The sequence below is a fragment of the Neodiprion fabricii genome, chromosome 1 (genome assembly GCF_021155785.1).
Source record: "Neodiprion fabricii isolate iyNeoFabr1 chromosome 1, iyNeoFabr1.1, whole genome shotgun sequence".
NCBI lineage: Eukaryota > Metazoa > Arthropoda > Insecta > Hymenoptera > Diprionidae > Neodiprion > Neodiprion fabricii.
In genome coordinates, this window is record NC_060239.1 from 30797514 (window position 1) to 30815154 (window position 17641).

Consider the following 17641-nt stretch of genomic DNA (forward strand, 5'->3'; position numbering starts at 1 on the left):
GAGCAAATGAAAAGTTGTTTGAATAATTATGAATATTAATGTTATAGAAATACATGGTGGAGCAGGGTCCGAAGAGGAGGATGGTCGGAGGTAGTCAGAGGTGGTCGGATGAGGTTGGAGGTGTTTGGAAATGGTAGGAGGTGTTTGGAGGTGTTTGGAGGAGGTAGAAAGTGTTTGGTGGCGATAGGAAGTGATCGGCGGTGGTCGAGGAGGACGAGGACGACGAGGGGCAGGAAGGAGGAGGAGGAGGAGGAGGACGGGGACGTGGTGGACGAGGAGGACGAAGGTGGTCGGAGGTGGTAGGAGGTGGTTGACGGCGGTTGGTGGTGCTCGGAGATTGTTGCGGTGGTTGGTGGTGGACGCGGTTACGCGTCTTCTCACGGGGATGATCGAGCTGACCGACTTTTTTAAATCGCAGCTGATAAATAGTCTTACGTACTCACTTTGTACTGACTCAATCTCAAGCTTCCATACGGACACCACTTTGCCTGCTACGAATGTCGGCGCGACCCGTTAGGTAGAGTCGATAGAGCAGAACCCTCCTACGCTCCCAGGCCCACCTAGGCCCACTTGCGCGCCGAAAACTTGTCACAAAAATTTACCCAGGGGCATCCGTCATTACATTCTTCAGTCAATGTACAGAACAACACTGCGGGCAAATTAGGAACCGACCTACTGAACAACTGTGGGTAATCCAGCTCTCACGATTTTTCTGTAAGGTGATGCGATTAAACAACGACCTTAAAGCATCATAAACATTTATTTTAATATCCTTACAATAATTATAACTAGAATCAATATTATAGTCAGGCATAGCAGTAAGTAGACTCTCGTCCGGAAGTAACGCAAAGTGTAGACGTGGCATATTCTTACTCCTGGTGGTTTAATATAAGTGCAACAGAGAGAAAGCTCTTCAATACTGCCAGATATCTGTATTAAATAATTCACTACAGCCTGTTACTACCGCAATACGAATATATCTTTGCAATCTAACTATTGTGTAGATTTGTTCTTTAATATTATGTCGTATATTGGAGATTTCTGAATTTGTAATATCTTGTGATTTCTAGAGATATTTCAATATTGATATAATGATTTTTATTATTCGGCACTTGACAATTATGAATATTCGCTTAGCAGCGCAATCGCAATTCCCAGTCAACTTCGCGGGTGCGTTCCGAAATCAGCTACCAGCGCTAAACACTCCCTAGGACAGAGGCACAACTATCTGCAAACTCGGCAGCACAAAAGAAATACAAGATTATTATAAGAAGCATTCGCAGCTAATTTCGGAACGCACCCGCGACGTTGAATGGGAATTGCGATTGCGCATCATAAGTCAGCTGTACGGCGTGTGTAGTAAGTGTACTAAGTGGCATAAAATAGGGTACAATTGAGATTGCGTTTCTGCGGCAAAAGTGATACAAAGCGCCAATCAAATCGAACCCGATTGAACCCAAGGATTTGTAACTAAACAAATTTTTCAAACTATTTGAACCCCGATTGCTAAGCGTCAATCAGATTGTTTCCCTTATTGCTTATGACCGCCATTCTGATCACTTGTGGAACTATTATTTGCCGCGTTTTGGTGGACACTTATCTAGTTGAAAACCCACATAAGATACTTCTCCCTACCACATACCTATACCCTCCATGGTTAGCTGTAAGCAGATGTTGATTGCGTTTTGGCGGGAAACTACAACAAAAAGCAGTCAAATACCATGAGAACGCCATGAGTGCACAATATTTGGATTTCATAACCGACTAAAGGGCCACACACTCTCGAAATAATCGCTCGATCACTGAATTGAATGATTCACAATGCACTCAGAAGCCGATTCAACCATCGAAGTGAAAATGGAAATTCAGAACGAACTGATTAAGATCAACTCCGTTGTTTCAAAAATGTAAGATCTTCCCCTTTCTGTATGTCAAGTTCAGTTGTATTCATTAACCTTCTCAATTCTAACGGGTACTCAAATTGGTAGGATTAACATGTGTTCGTAATTTTCAGAAAACAGGAGCTCCACGAGATTAATGATATTGTGCAAAGCAATGGATTATTGGATACAGCCCTCAAGAATGCTGTCAGCTCTTTGACGGTTTTGGCACAAGAAGCAGGTGTTAATATAGAAGAAGCAACGAATACAGGGGAGCAAAATCCACTTACAAATGTACTCTCTAGAATCTCAACAGGGTATATAACCGAAAAACTTAAGTCATTATCCCATTAACAATTTTGGTCACGTTCTATAAAAGACAGGTTAAGTCATACAGTGCAGTCAATTATTCTGTCAATAAATAGCTAATGGGATCACCAATCGATCGCATCTAGAATATACTTTTCTCATTCCAGCTAAGATTTAGACTACAGATAATCATTGATGTACCTACTAATTGTCCTTGAAATATCCTTGTGAAATCACTAAGGATCTTATGAAAAGTTAACTCTTGTTATCAACATTCGTCCCAAAATGTTATTTATGTATTGTTGCCAAACAAGGACTAGGATAGTCTTATGTGTATCTCGTCTTTAGCGACGACTAAACAATACGATCCTGAATTGTGAATCGTTAAACCACGATTTCTTAAAGCTTGCATTGTTAAATATTGTAAAGTTTTTTTTATCCCTGGTCGTGTGGCTTCTATACTACATTATTATAAGAATCCATAGTACCCAAATTAACACTTACAAAAGTATTGTTGCTGCTCTACACTATTAATTCATCCTTGTGTACAAGTTGAAGTCATAACCATTCATGGTCGAGATAATATTACAGTGGGGCAAAAGCATTTGCGATTATAAATGCTTTAGTTAATCACATTGGGTAGCAAATGAGACATCAGAACAAACTTTTTCTCTGATTCTTATTACGTCTCTACCCGTGTTGTACATTTTTGCTAATGATTATAGTATAACTTATCTTTATTCCATAAAAAACCTTGTATAAAATTCTTAATTTAATATTTATAATTTTGACTCTGTTAGCCAATTGAAGCTTTGTGTTTTACGATCAGCTAAAGGGTCGATCATAGTGTTGATTATACTTGGTGAATCAGTTTCCTAAAAAAATAAATCAGTTTACATACATGTACTGCTGAATTCAATTTCTATTGTAGTATTACTTCATGTATTTAATTATTCGTTACGTGAAATAAATATTTTTTCATTTGAAGTATATCACCTTCAAAGCACTTTTCACAGCTTTGTCTAATTCAGGTATCGTTGAACAAAAATGACCCTTCTTTCCAAACATTTCCATTATTTTTTCATAGTGTGTCTCAACAGTCAGTGAACGGGTTGGTGTTCTGTGTGCAAAAAATTATAGGTGAATTCAAAATTTCATTATTTTGCAAAACATTGAAGAGCTCATCCAAACGTTACCGAAGAGATAAGATGTATCAACATGCATTTTAAAAGCTATTTGAATTATCTTTTAAAAATGTCGGTATTCTTACACTTGTGTCGCTTCGCCAGCATCCTGTATTTGCCTCATCGTCTCTTTATCTAACCCACTATAAATTCCGTTATTGTTTATTATTATAATAATTATGGGTAATTTGTATCTGGAATTTGAGTAATATGAAGTGTTAGGCATGAATTTTTGAAGTACTGATACCACACTCCAATTGGAAATAATATCCGACGAGGAGATAACTTACAGAACCTTCGATAATGTCTTACCTAAACATTGTTTCAACTTCCATACCGGAAAACCCGAATGCACTGTCCCCTTCGACGCAAATTACTCTTTTCTTGGGGTAGTTATCTTTACAGTAAAGAGCAGCTGCTATTGCAAAACCTGGGCCTACACCCATTGTACCAAAAGTCCCTGCATCCAACCTGTGTCGTGGTAATCTATTGAAGAGCATAGTACGTCCAATATCCATTGTATTGGCACCCTCAGAACAGATAATAGAATCTGAACAATAAAATTATGAGTGATGAATATCTCAATAACGCATGAGAATAAAGTGGTTTGTTGCCCCTGAAATATGTTTTTCTGAAAATTGTTGCACTAGAGAGATCATTATGTGGGATAGCTTACCGTTTGGAATTAGATCTTCAATACTTTTAAAGACTGTGTAATAGTTCAGTGGGAGTGATGTGACTTGTGCCATAGCCTGAAATAATCACACTCTTGCAAACTTGTTTTACTTGACTGATAATTAACATGTGGGAAGAGCAATTGAGAAATTTTATTTTCTATCGTTATGAATATATTGATATTTTGTATTAAGAATGTATGAATGTGACCATACTGTCTAAATGAAAAGTTAGGAAAATAAAAGAAACTGTCAAGAAAAATCTCCAGTAATATTGTTCAGGCCAATAATACCAAACACGAATAAAACAACATTCCTAATATATGCATAATAGAAATGAACGTGAGAAAATTGAAACAGCAGAAGCTGAGACATCAATAATTTAAGAAAATGTTTTATAATTGGAACGATCGATATGATAACACTGGTGTTTTCGATCTGATTCTCATATTCTTTGGTTTATTTCAGTTGTCAGACAAATCTCAGCCTGTAAAAATTTTTACCAACAGTAATCTTCAGACTGGATAAATATAGATTTTTGTTGCAACAGATATTCGTCAGCGATGACATGTATGCATTATATACCTACACTAGCCCAAACATATTCGAATCTTATTGAAAACAAAAGAGTTTAATAGTTTTCAACGATCTAATTACAAAAGCTTTTCTTAAAGTATTGATATTTTACAATTTGTGTTATTCGAATTAGTTCAGATTCGTTTTTAGTACAAAACAATGCTGTTGTTTAATTATCACTGGCACAAATAACACTGATGTAGGCTTTTCAAACGATTCCTTCCTTTTATTAATTGTGAATCAGACAGTATAGTCCACAGAAGCGTACATCCTTAAGAAAGTTTATAAATAAGTCGTCAATTGTATGCATTTCACTTGAAAACAATCATGAAAGATATAACAAGGTTTGCATGTATATGCATCACTTAGAAGTTACCTGAGAGCTCATACTTACACCAACAGCCTGCTTATTTTTTTCAGCCTTTGCACGCAATTCTTTCCACCATGAACTAGTTTGACTGAAATTAAATTTCCGGTTTTTAAATGCTTGCGACATCTGATGTACCACTGGTCCTATGTCAGCCTGTATGGCTACAGCAGCTTGCAACGAATTGTGCATTTCTTCAGCGCACAAATCCACCTAACAATAATATTGATATCACAGTTGGCCTTAAATTTTGGATTTCCTATACTTGCACAAATTTTCTCATATCTGGTAAGTATATAAAATCAATATCATGTTCGGTCTGTACCTGGATCACTTTCACATTTTTCTGGTACCGAGGCGGCTGTCCAAAGTGCAACATCCAGTTTAATCTGGCTCCCAAAAGTAATACCACATCACTCTGTTGCAAAGCTAATGTTCTTGCACTGGATACACAATGTTCATCTGTATCTGGTACCACACCTTTGCCCATTGGAGTTGGCAAGAAAGGTAAGTTTGTGGAATACACAAGGTCTTGAACTCCTTTTTCGGCACGTGCATAAGCGGCTCCTGTGAACAAAGGTATTTAATTATCTTCCTGACGTTTATGTAAATAATAAATCACATGGCGATATAGATTTCATGTTCAATTTAGCCAACCCCGTGTAAATAATGTTTTTGCAATGCTCAACTCACTGAACAATGATATAGGATTTTTTTTTTATTTATTGGTGAACATGAAAGGAAAAGATGAACATTATTTTCAAAAAGCTATATCGATATTGTTTGCATGCTATATGCGGAACTTAAAACTTGATAATGCATACTGATGATTTACGCCATCAATATTCTGCAATTGAAATACTTGAAAAAACTAAAACAGCCTTCTCTAAATAACGCAAATATAGTTTGAAGATGCAAACTGAGCAAAAAGGGTGTTATCAGTTATCATCATACTAGTTACCTTTTCCAACAATAATCAAAGGCTTTTTAGCGTTAGCCAATATGTTCACTGCTTGTTCTATGAGCTGTGGCTGAGGATATATTAAGGGTGGTGGTGGACATCGCAGGATCTTTGCAACTTTCTTTCCAGCAACTCTTTGAGTCAGAATTGTGGCCGGCATGTCTAAATAAGCAGCGCCTGGAATAAATAAGTTTTGTCACAAGACTCTTGAAAAATTCTAAAGCCATTCAAAGTTCTATGGCCGCTATATGTAATGCTTTATATCAACGCTGAGAATAAATTGTGTTTTTAGATTAATATTGTGCACCAGCTGTTTCATATCTCTCTAAAAACAATGGTACTCCATTGACGCAACCGCATCTACAAAATATCCAATTAATTACCAGGTCTGCCATATGTGGCTAGTCTCACAGCTTTTTCAACGTGAACAGGAATAAGTGCAGCTGAAGGTGGTCTCGCAGCATATTTGCAGTACGGGCGACTGCTTTCTACTTGCGGCCATTCTTGAAAGCCCCCAATTCCTTCATGATCTTGCGGACATGATCCTCCAATTACTAACACTGGCCTACAACAAAATGCGCATGCAGTGTGAACAACACTTTCAGATCTTTTTACATTTTTTCTCATGTACTTGACTGTATAATAATGTATATAATAATAATATAATGTATGTAATAATAGCCCAATTATTTTAAAATCAGATTAATATTTTTGATTATCCACAAACACTTAACTAAAGGTATGTACTAACAATTTAAGAGGGTCACGCATAAAGGCTTTGATATATTTCGTATGGTTGAGGTCAGAAAAATATTTGAATTGTAGTGATTTTACGTGAGGACAATCGTGTATGCAAATTTTGCATCAATTATATTATTGATTTTGTCATACACACCAACAGTTGACTTGTGCATTTGCCATACCGCCGACAACATGTAGTAATCCTGGCCCTGAGACACAAAGAACTACGCCTGGCTTTCCTAGTCAACAAAAAGCTTTGTTAAACACTATACAATTGATTACTTTAACAGGCCTTGACATCTTTAAATATGTGTAAGAATAAACGCTGTACAGCGTCTGTTGAAAACAATGAGATAGCTGGCAAGAAGGGAATTTAAAAAAGTATCTGATTAGAATATTTCGGACGAATCGAAAGGTATGAGATTATAATTTGCCCGAGCCTAAAATGTGATATAAAAGTTTAAATTTTACATGTAACTGAACGATTACAAGTGAACATAGTTGTGAATATACCCACTGGTAAGGTAACCATAAGCTTGGGCAGCGTAGCATGCTGCTTGTTCATTTCTAAATCCCAAATACTGAAGACCTGCAGTTTGCATTTCCATAGCTAACTCTATAACTGGATGTCCTGTAATCCCAAAAACATACTCCAGCCCCTGTAACAGATAAATTACAGATTGCATTGAAAGAAATATTAGTTTTTACTCATAAATCAAAGTTTTCATACACACGTACTGAATGAAACTTGACACAAAACTCATCAGATCAAAGATTATGATTAGTTATGTTTAGAGACATTCGAATTTTGGTAATACTAAAAGAAACCAGTGTTGAATGTTTGTGAAACTATAATTCATGTTATTTACCAATTCTATGACGAATACTGCAAACGCTTCTAATTGTTTTGAATCGCGCATCGCGCGCGCAAATCATTTTATAGATATTACGTAGAATGACTGTGCATGGGTAAATATTCGGCTGTAAATTTAATCACTTTGAGCGAAGGGACGGGAACCAGCCGCGTTGAAATGAGGATTGAAGTGTACGGCGAGGATGAGAAAAGCTTTCGAATGATTGGCGTAAATCCTTGTTGTCCGGGTGTTTTCGAGGCGAGGTATTTACTGCAGTTTGTGAGTATGTTTTATATATTCTATGTACAAGCGCAGTTTCCAGGTAAAAACCCGCGTAAGCTTGCGTACAGCATAGGTACAATATGGGTACAACGTTCTTCCTTGGCCGGATGGATGGTGAAGACGTCGCGTGCCACAGGGGATGATGGCCTCTTTGCCAGGGGTGAAATAACTAATGGGCTGAGTAGGCTGTAGCATAGGGTGGCAGAAATCAGAGGGTGGCAAAACTTGGATGCGATATTTTTTTTCAAGTAACAAGTAAATTTTGTTCAGGGAAATAGCTGAGCGTCACACGAATGGAAATGGATTCAACAGAGTTGTTTGAAAAATGAGAGAAATGTTGAAGACAATGTCATAAAAATATTCCTAAATAATAATTAATCGATTGAACACATTCGTGCGCGCATTATTGATATTCACTATAAGGTAACTATACCAGTTACTGACACTTTTAGACCCAATTATTGACCCTTTTATGTTCGAAAATTTTCAAATTGACGGCACATATTGTGAATTTTTCGGTGACTAAATCCAATTGCTAGAGGGTTAAACACTACAAATTTATTTTTTGGTAATTTTACAACTAAAGATTAAAGAGAAACGGATACGATCAAAAAAGGTCAATAATTGGGACAGGGTTAATAACTGGTATACTTACTTTATTTTAGATAAACTAAACGATAAAATTATTACCTAGTTGAGTTAATTTGTGGTTTCAAATACAAAATTGACAGCGTAATGAAACGATAAATCATTGGAGTAGGTTAATATGTATTTTTGAATTCTATTTTCCATAGTTTCTTTTAATTTCACCGGGTAACCGAAAGTATTGTTCTAAATTATGTTAAAAAAAACTCAAAAGAAAGCAATTACAAGCGGAAAGCAATCGACTAAATTAGCTAACATCAACATTATAAATAATATTTTTCTGCAGGACTTCGACCAAGTTTAGAATAATTTTTATTTATTTTTTTTTATTTAATCTTTCTTTCGATTCATTGATTGGACATTAGTTATAGAATATGTGACATGTGAGCAATTTTTACGTAATTTGTTTACGTAAGAATGAACTGTAATCTGATGAGTGTGGATCACCGAAGTATACGGTAGGTCGGTCACAGTCATGGAGCACGGCAATATTGTCCGTGATAATACGATTGCTGCGCACGTAATGTGAATTAGTGAGGACAACTTCGATCAGCTCGAGAGCAGAAAAAATAAACCAGTATTACTCGCTGTATCGCCGTCATCGCGTAGTAATTCGGGCCGATTGTGCGTACGGAAGTAATCGAAAAATCAATTTCTGCCGTATCCACCGAAAACGGAAACGAAACGTTTGATAAATATTTTACACACATTCTCTTGCATTCTATTACTTGTAGTAATATCCTTAAGGGGGTATTCTGGTCGATTTCGACGTTGTCGTATGTATCTCCAAACGTCGAAGTCCACGTATCTCAAACGCGAACAAGGGCTTAACAGCCCCATTCTATATACAATTCTGAACAAAAACCGTGCAACATTTTTTCCTTCGATGCAGATATAATGAAATGGTAAGGATTCTACGAAAACACAACAGTAAATTCGTGGGATTCATGCCATTTCTTCATTTTTGCATTGAATGAAAATGTATTAGAGTGGGATTAAGAGGGCACGATACCTGAGGCTGCTCTACAAAAAAAAAGGCCGAATGTCGGTCCTGCAAGATGGCCCAATTGGTTAAATTTAAATAGTGGCGACATAAAATTAAATCGACTAAGGTTAAGAAAAACAAAGTGAAATTTGTTTAATTTCCTGACCTTCATATCCAAGTATCACCCTTCTATCATTTTTTATTACGATATTGAGTAATTATATTAAATATTTTTTCCGCGCCTTAACGCTGGTAAAATCGTCTTTTACATTTTTAAAATCTAAATCACGAGCGATTTCACTCTCTATGCTCAACAGAGACTATCATTTAGACATTCCTTTGATACTAGAGGAAAAATGAGCGCTTTACGATATTTGGTACACGTGTGTACAAAGTTCTCGAACTTAATGCAGGAAATTCTTCGGAATCGGATTGCAGTGAGAAATTGATATTCATGCGATCTTTTATTGGTAAAGATTAAAAGTTGAAATGCTCGATTTTTTGAAAATCTGGGTACTATTTTGAAAAATTTGATGTTGAGAATTGAAGGGTCGAAAATTTCGACAGCCTCAGGCTATAGCCTTTTTAGTCTTATGAGTAATCCGACCCTGTATACGAAAACGTCGAAAATGACTAGCACATCTGCTTAAATTACATGGAATGGCAAGGAGTACTGTGAAGATTTTCCGAAACGTACTTGTGACAAATTCCCCGTCACAAAAGTGTCAGGATATGGTAGGTCAAAGGTATTACCTCCCCTTCGAGAATGTTATTTGCTTTTATTATTCATTTCTTCTTCGATGCTTTTGTGCAAGAGCTGCTACCTTGGCAACATGATATCGATGGTTCATCACTGACCATTGTCAGGATAATTACCAAGAATTGCGCGACACGATTGCAACGCGTAGTTAAACATTACGGAAACTGTTTTAAAACGCATATCGCACACGATACTTAAGATCTATTGCCGTGAACGAGGTATACGTTCGTGTTTAAAAGCTTCGTCATAGATATAATCATTGATATGAATTATTATTGCAATTTCCGGTGATAAAATATGATGCGGTGAGTTTCAGGTGAATCAATGATACTTATGCGGCTAAGTTTGTTCTTGCAACAATTTATTGCGATCATCAATTAACCTCTCGACCACCGTCGAAGAGGCTCGGGTGCCACCAGTTACATAGGAAAATTCCCGAACAGCATCTGTAAAGATTAAAATATACCCGCAACTGAAAAGAAACGATTACGAATGATAGCTGATTTGATTTGAAAAAAAAATAAATAAATAAATCCCAAGAATTAATAAGTACAAAGATACAGTATTCAAGATGGCATCGTTTTCGATTTCAAAGGTTGAAGGAGACGGCCGTTTCTCCTGAAATCGTTTCTACAGAATTCGTATCTAGTGAAAAATTCAGTTAAGTGATTTATGCCTTGTGTTACCTTAAACATAGAATAAATTAGGTCACAACCATTAATTCAGAACCACACCCACGCGATCCCCTGATAAGAACGCAGAAGGTGACTGAGTCACCCTGGAGCTAGATTCAGTTAGGATTTACTTTCCGTAGAAACGAATTCTATAGAAAATATCTCTGCAGAAACGATTTCAGTAGAAAAGTTGCAATCTCGGTTTGAATATGAACCGCTCTTGCCCAGGAGTTTCGCGCTGACATGCGCAGTAGATTTCCGTGTCTGTTGTTCGTGCCACCCGTTATACTGTAGGAACTCTATGTTACTTATACTATACTGGAAATTAATTGCGATATGGAGTTTTGGTATGGTTTTCACCATACCCGTAATATTAGGCAAGTTCAATGTTAACGGTTCACGATTTTAAAGCCGTTGTCAATTTCGTTAGGCATCAGTCCCGACAATGAATGGAACACTGACCATGACTGGTGGAATAGAATACGTATAAACATAACCTGAACGTTAATGATGACAAGGGATTCAACTGAAAACCAAAAGAAAATTTTTAAATTCAGAGCAGTTACCTGAGTTTTAAGGGCTTCGGCAAGTATTTGATTACCGTCCATCTCGTCAGTTTCACTCGTCATTGGAAAAAATGCTCTGCTACCGTACGATTGAATGGGACGAGCAGAAACTGCTTCTCATTGAATTGCGAGGTGACTGGAAGTGACAACTGATTGTGAATCGTAACGCAAATGACGCACATCGGCAGCGCGATTGGTAAATTGCTGTTTACCTGAAGTTTGGATCGCGGTGATCATCGGGAGTTTCTTTGTTATTCGATAACGTAACAATATTCTTCGATTTTCAAAATTTCACCGAAGTCAGTAGAATGGAACTCTCGATCTGAGCAATCCGTTGAGCCATAATACTTTTTGTTTTCAATCGGCATGACTACTTACGCCTATGAATTTTACATTGTTACTTTGACCTATATATTTAACGACTGATTTTTCAACAAGCATTAAAATATCGTTACGCGTAAAATTTATGCCACGATTTTGAAGATTATAATTATAGGTTATGGGTACACATCACTATGATGTAAAATTATAAGGAATGCGGAAAAAATTGTTTACGTGATTATCCGGGTTTTTCAAACTATGCAAATGTATACTATATTTAAAATTAACACAGTACTTTTACAGTATCTTGTATTTTCGGTCTGAGGCGCAACACTTTGCGCACCGAAAGTGCGCGTGTGGTATATTTATTTTTTGCACCCTCTTTGAAGCTAAATAAAATATTATAGGTAAAATCCGTTACTAATGAGCTGAGGAATTCGACGAGCACAGATTTCAACGCTGATTTTCATAGTTTGTAAAGAGGTATCCGTGAACGGAAGTTTCATGTTCTAGAATTATTTTTAATAGCGGAAATGTATTTTGTATTTTATCAGTACAGATATCGAAGGCAGATACATAGAATTGCTGAGTATGATGAACAAGGCAAAACTTCGAAGTCGCAATTTTTTACTGGAAAATAATTTAAAAATTATAAAGTGTCCACACGTTTGCGTATTAACATAAAAAAAGTCGAAAGGTTTAAGTAAAAGAATTATTACTTAACATTAAACTATTTTTCGCTCGATTAGCAATAATGATATTCCATTCTCCGTACATATATTTACTTCTGAATATGTTAATCAATTATAAATAAATCAGCTGTGTGAAATCAAATCAAAAGATAGATGCATTTTCATACAATATTATTTTGTTCTCCACATACCTCCACATATTTTTACACGCAGTTCTGGGCTTTTTTACATATTCTAACAATTCTTACATTCGCAAAATTTTGCAGAAACGTCAGCACAATTAACACAGTTGTTTCTTCTTTTTCCCCTTTTCAAAGCACTTTTTTTGTTCAGCAAAAAAAAGCTTATGTCCTTCGCAAAGTATATAATAATATTGCTATTTCAGAAAGTTGTAGTTTAATACTAATCATTTCTTTCATCCTGTCCTTGCAGTGAATTGATGCTTAGACATTTAATCTAGCAATTAGGCTCAATTTATACGTTATGCATACATTGAAAATATACTGAAGTTACGTTGCTGCGAAATTATAGTCGTTTCTGAGTCACTGTCGAAAGGTTTCAGACAGCTCACAATCACAAACTAAAATCACGAATCCATTGTTTATACGTGATAAATTGAGTTACATTAAAAATTTCAAACCGGTAATATAATAGGACGTATTCCAAGGAGTACGAAAAAACTTACCTGTCTCTCATATTATTGTGTATACGCATGTCTGGAATGATAAAGAAATTAAATAAAACGATTGTCTTACGGAATACTAATTGTTAGGCTTTGCACATACCATGTATTCAGCCCTTGTTAAGTGATGCATAATAGCGATCATCTGTAACAAAGTTTCCAGACACGTTACATAATTTGCGAATGTTTCGAAACGTCCGAGTCTCGAAAATTTCAAGAAGACGTTTATCACGCAATTTCTCTCCGCATGACTAAAAGGGCAATTAATTCAAGGGCGAAAAGTAGGCAGTTGTGAAAATTTGTGAGCAGCGTGACTTTTCTCTGTCGCAAAACTCAGTACAACTCGTAAACCATTGTTACAAAAAATAAGGAACATCTTGTCAGTTGAACTGAGAATTAATTTTCTGGCCGAATATTTTCCTATCGTTATTGGCATAGAACTCGCAATTGCGAAGAATCAGGAAGAAAATTACAACAGTCGTGATGTTTTCTCCCTGAATCTGTATAACGACGTAAAATACAGGTTTGAAGTATGGCAGTATACTCGAGCGCTTGTTTTTCCACTCGCACTTTCTGTTCAGAAATAAGTAAAGTTTTCTGCACAGACGTATATAGCAATGCGATTGAAATTCATCTAATTCATTGGAAGATTAAAATATGTAATTCCATAGGCACTGGTCTTAAACGGGCAAGTATTTCATTTCATTAAATCCCTTTTGTCTTACTATATTTTTCTGACGATTACCTAACAGACGTAATAAGGTTTTCATTGCAGATCTCTGATTATTTTACTTTGAACGTCAGTTGGCCAAGTTATCTGGTAAAATATTGGAAGTATAAAACCTGTGATGATTTATCCTAAGGAGTCAGACAATAAAGCCGATTCCGTAGTGCCAGATTAAAAGATTAAACTTTTCTTACATATTCAAAAATTCAAAAAAGTGTTCATTTTCTTGAGTTGCAGCCTGCTGCTAATTCATAGTTCATAAGTAAGTGCCGATTACTTGTCACAACCACAACATATTCGGATTCAACGAAAAGATGTTTTTATACATAAACTTGACTATATCATTTTTGTAGCGAACGAATATAATAATTCGCTTCATCTGTGCAACCGACTAATCGAGCATAATACGTGCAGCACTTGGTAACTCATGCGGAACGAAGAGAAATTGTTACAAATTTCGAACGTAATTAAGAGCAAAAATTTCAGAAAATTTTAAACTCAAGTGCTGTTTCTATTGAAAATGAATTCAGCGTCTAGTCTAACTCGATTTAGTTTGATAAACACTCAAATGGCTTACAGTGAATCCCCATTACACAAACGGGGACACACAACATTTCGAGGAAGTATTATGTAAATACATATATACGTATAATTGATATGAACGCAATTTTATGTTCCAAGTATTTTTGTAATCTCCACTGCTTGACACGAGAAGCTTCCGTTGTGAAATTAAAGCAATCAAGGCATTACCTTTCTTCAGTAATCTTCTTGCTTGATTTGATTTTTCTGCACTGACTAGATACTTTTACTTCAAGCATGGCAACGTGATATTACACTCATACCAAGTAGGGTGATTTCAATCTGTACGATGAATGGGTACAAAAGGTGTATCTCATAGTGAAATTCCGCATATAACATCGGAACGCTAATGACGGCGAAGCCGGATTTGCAATATACTATACATTCTGGAAAGATTCAAGTTCGCTATTAACGGTAAAAGCTATTGGAAAGGATCAGCGAAATCTCGTGGGTTCCTATCACTCTGCTTCCTTGGTCAAGGTAGTTGTAAGTATGAATTGCTAATCACCCGGCACATGTTAAAACACCTCTACCACTCCGACGTCGCTAAATTGGAATGTAATCGACGCGATGTGTGCGATCGAGTTGCCGTTACTGAGCGCCAACGCACGGTATACCTTTGCTTTGTACAACATACATACACACCCACGTACCTCCCTATCTCGGATTTCAATTCCGTTTAAAACACACGACATAAACGTACTTACAAGCAAACTTCGATCGACTACGTAAATTAGTCGTTCCCATCTAATAAGTATACGTTTTATCAAGCTGCCGGAACCGACAAGTGGCTGCATGTTCTAAACCCATGAAATCGAAAGGAAAGGTGCGTGCATTTGTTGCAACTTGTCTAGCTACCGCCGATCCTTCCAGACGAGCGTTTACTCAGCTTTGATTCAACTGAAAAAAGTTGTTCGCGACGAGATATCAGTGTTGCAGCTGGTGAAATAGATTTTTTTTTTTAATTACTCGCCCGAAAAATATTTCCCAAAATAATCCAGTACCACCCTTAATAAATAGCTGGATGAGAACTGCTTGTACAAGGGTAAATTCGGAGGGAAATTTTCTCGGAGAGAGTTAGTAAGCGGAGGGTTTTCTACCTGGCCTAATCCTATACCTTATAAGTCCGGAACGCACCGAGAATTGGTCATGTTCTTGTGTAAATACGCCTGCATATTTGGTAAACCTTCGGTAAAATTTTGTATATTTACGGCAAAAGCGTTTTGCCTGGCTACGCTAACGCGTCGAAAAATGAGTGAAATAGTTAATCTGTAAATAGTGAAAATACCGTTGAACTCTCTCGCCGGGACCCAACCGAGTCTTCCAAGGCTTTTTTTACCACGCGGAATAACGGTTGTTGCTTTGTATTAAAGCCAGGTATAAATAGTTGCGACAATAGCACAAAACATTTCAATAAAAATCATTTTAAAAATTCTCAGATCGACCATCGGCAAATCGGTATTACTTTCGGTAAATTTATCGCCGCACCACCAAACATAACGAGGGTCGGCTCAGACCTTCGAAGTATGCGGTAGGGAGAAACCCGCGATTTCTGTACTACAGTGGCGGGTTCAAGTCGGTTTTACTTTTCGTGGAAAATGAGACGTCGGCATGTAATTACGGGAAATTAAATTTTCAGGTATCGAGGATGATATCGGTGCACTCAATGCTCTGACTATAATGGTCCACATTGCAGGGCTTCGTATTTAATTTAAATTTACGAAATTATTTGCAGTAAAATTTGTTCATAATTTGACAAAATATTGAACGAAATTAAAATGGTTCAACAGATAGCACATATTATTTTTTTCAACTATAAGTCACATATTTGGTAAATCGTCTTGGTGTTGACGTGTACTTTTGATCGGAGAACAGTTACGCGAGCGAGTCGTATAACGATCCAAAGTTAACAATAAAACGTTATGCACATTGAAATTGTACATCAGTCAGTCACGTAACATTTGTTGAAGTATTTTCAAGAGGTGAAGCACAACATATTAGCTAAGAAGTTAAAACTCTTGCGGAAAAACGCTGAGGTATTATAATTCAGCTTTGAACATACCGCAAAATGAAGAGCCGCTATATTTCTTCAATTAGCATTCGCATCATTTTAATATTGAGAATCGATTACGACACTGGGGCACATGATAACGTTACGAAACAATTTAAGGCTCATATTATCAAACATACTGGAGTATATGGACAGAAAAAAAAAATTGCAATAAGCTGAACGTACGAAATTTCGCATATCTATCTTTTAGAGCACAGAGCTCAAACGAAATATCGGTGAGAACTAGGTCAAGAAGAGGAACGTTGGCAAAATTAATTTCCATAAATATCATTCGGTCAAAAACCTGTACAGTGATCCTACGAGACTGCGCGGATGTTTATAACTTTCTAATGAAATAACTCTGAACAAATGATCGTGTTGATACTAATTCGAAGCAGGCTGTTCGTAATTAGAACGTTCGAGAACTAGAATGCGTTTTGTCAGGATTTTGATACGCGTGGACAATACTATAAGCTGCTCACTGGAAATAGAAATCATGATGATAATAATAATAACAGCGTTCATTTAGTTTATCATTGGCAGGCAATTATATATATACAAGCCGAAAGTTGAATTTAGAACTAAGTTCAAATTAAAAACTTTAGAACTTAGGTCCATTGCGAATGACGCTTTAGACGGGTTATAATTTTTTTTCGTAATAGTTTAACATCCGAATAAAGTAAATGCGAAACAATCGCAACCTCTGTACTGCATGTGTATATGTACAGCGACGTCAATTTCATACACTACATGCATTACTAGTTAAAATCAAGCAAGAAGTATTCGAGTCTAATATAATTGGCAAACACTTCACGCAGTAAAATATTTCCATAGACATTCAAGGTCATTGACGTTTTCCTTTTTTGGTGGATTAATTTTTTTTCTGCGAAAATAAAATGAAGATAACCAATTTTAGAAATTTAACGTTTGCTAGCCAAATTAGAATCACAGCGATAAGTAAATGGGAATAATACAGTTCTTCAAGCTTATGCGAGTTGAAATAGTAAAGAATATACGTATATTAATTCTCGCGTGACGGTCGGCGGTCATCTGCAAACCTGAAAGTATCGCGGATTTTATTACATAACTTTGTGCCTTTCTTGACTGATGGAGAAACTGTAAATACAACATG

The 17641-nt window shown here is 36.4% G+C and overlaps 1 protein-coding gene and 1 long non-coding RNA gene across 7 annotated transcripts; one reads left to right on the forward strand and one right to left on the reverse strand.

Annotated features, from left to right (window-relative positions):
- Nucleotides 1-1192: 1192 nt before the first annotated feature.
- LOC124178230 lies at nt 1193-3176 on the forward strand. The gene is made up of 2 exons (XR_006869769.1): nt 1193-1907; nt 2015-3176. It is a non-coding gene; the product is annotated as an uncharacterized LOC124178230 (long non-coding RNA).
- On the reverse strand, nt 2909-12578 carry LOC124178108 (2-hydroxyacyl-CoA lyase 1). Of its 6 annotated transcripts, none has more exons than XM_046561258.1 (13): nt 11671-12578; nt 11459-11594; nt 7210-7351; nt 6847-6931; nt 6335-6516; nt 5952-6128; nt 5316-5557; nt 5018-5203; nt 4050-4125; nt 3686-3923; nt 3460-3567; nt 3186-3309; nt 2909-3064 (listed from the first exon to the last, which is right to left on the reverse strand). In XM_046561258.1, exons 2-13 carry the CDS (start codon nt 11519-11521, stop codon nt 2969-2971), a joined length of 1719 nt encoding a protein of 572 aa, XP_046417214.1. In that variant the 5' UTR covers nt 11522-11594; nt 11671-12578; the 3' UTR covers nt 2909-2968. The 6 variants fall into 6 exon arrangements, with proteins under 6 accessions (XP_046417214.1, XP_046417223.1, XP_046417238.1 ...); XM_046561267.1 differs by having other exon boundaries at nt 11459-11607; XM_046561282.1 differs by lacking the exon at nt 11671-12578 and adding an exon at nt 10601-10664 and having other exon boundaries at nt 11459-11609.
- Nucleotides 12579-17641: the final 5063 nt, after the last annotated feature.

Coding starts and splice junctions, on each gene's coding strand:
- LOC124178108 (XM_046561258.1), bottom strand. CDS start 11,521: ATGACGAGTGAAACTGACGAGATGGACGGTAATCAAATACTTGCCGAA. Junction 4,126..5,017: donor AAAATAAGCAGGCTGTTGGT/GTAAGTATGAGC, acceptor TGATTATTTCAG/GCTATGGCACAAGTCACATC. Junction 3,568..3,685: donor GAAGTTGAAACAATGTTTAG/GTAAGACATTAT, acceptor CTCAAATTCCAG/ATACAAATTACCCATAATTA.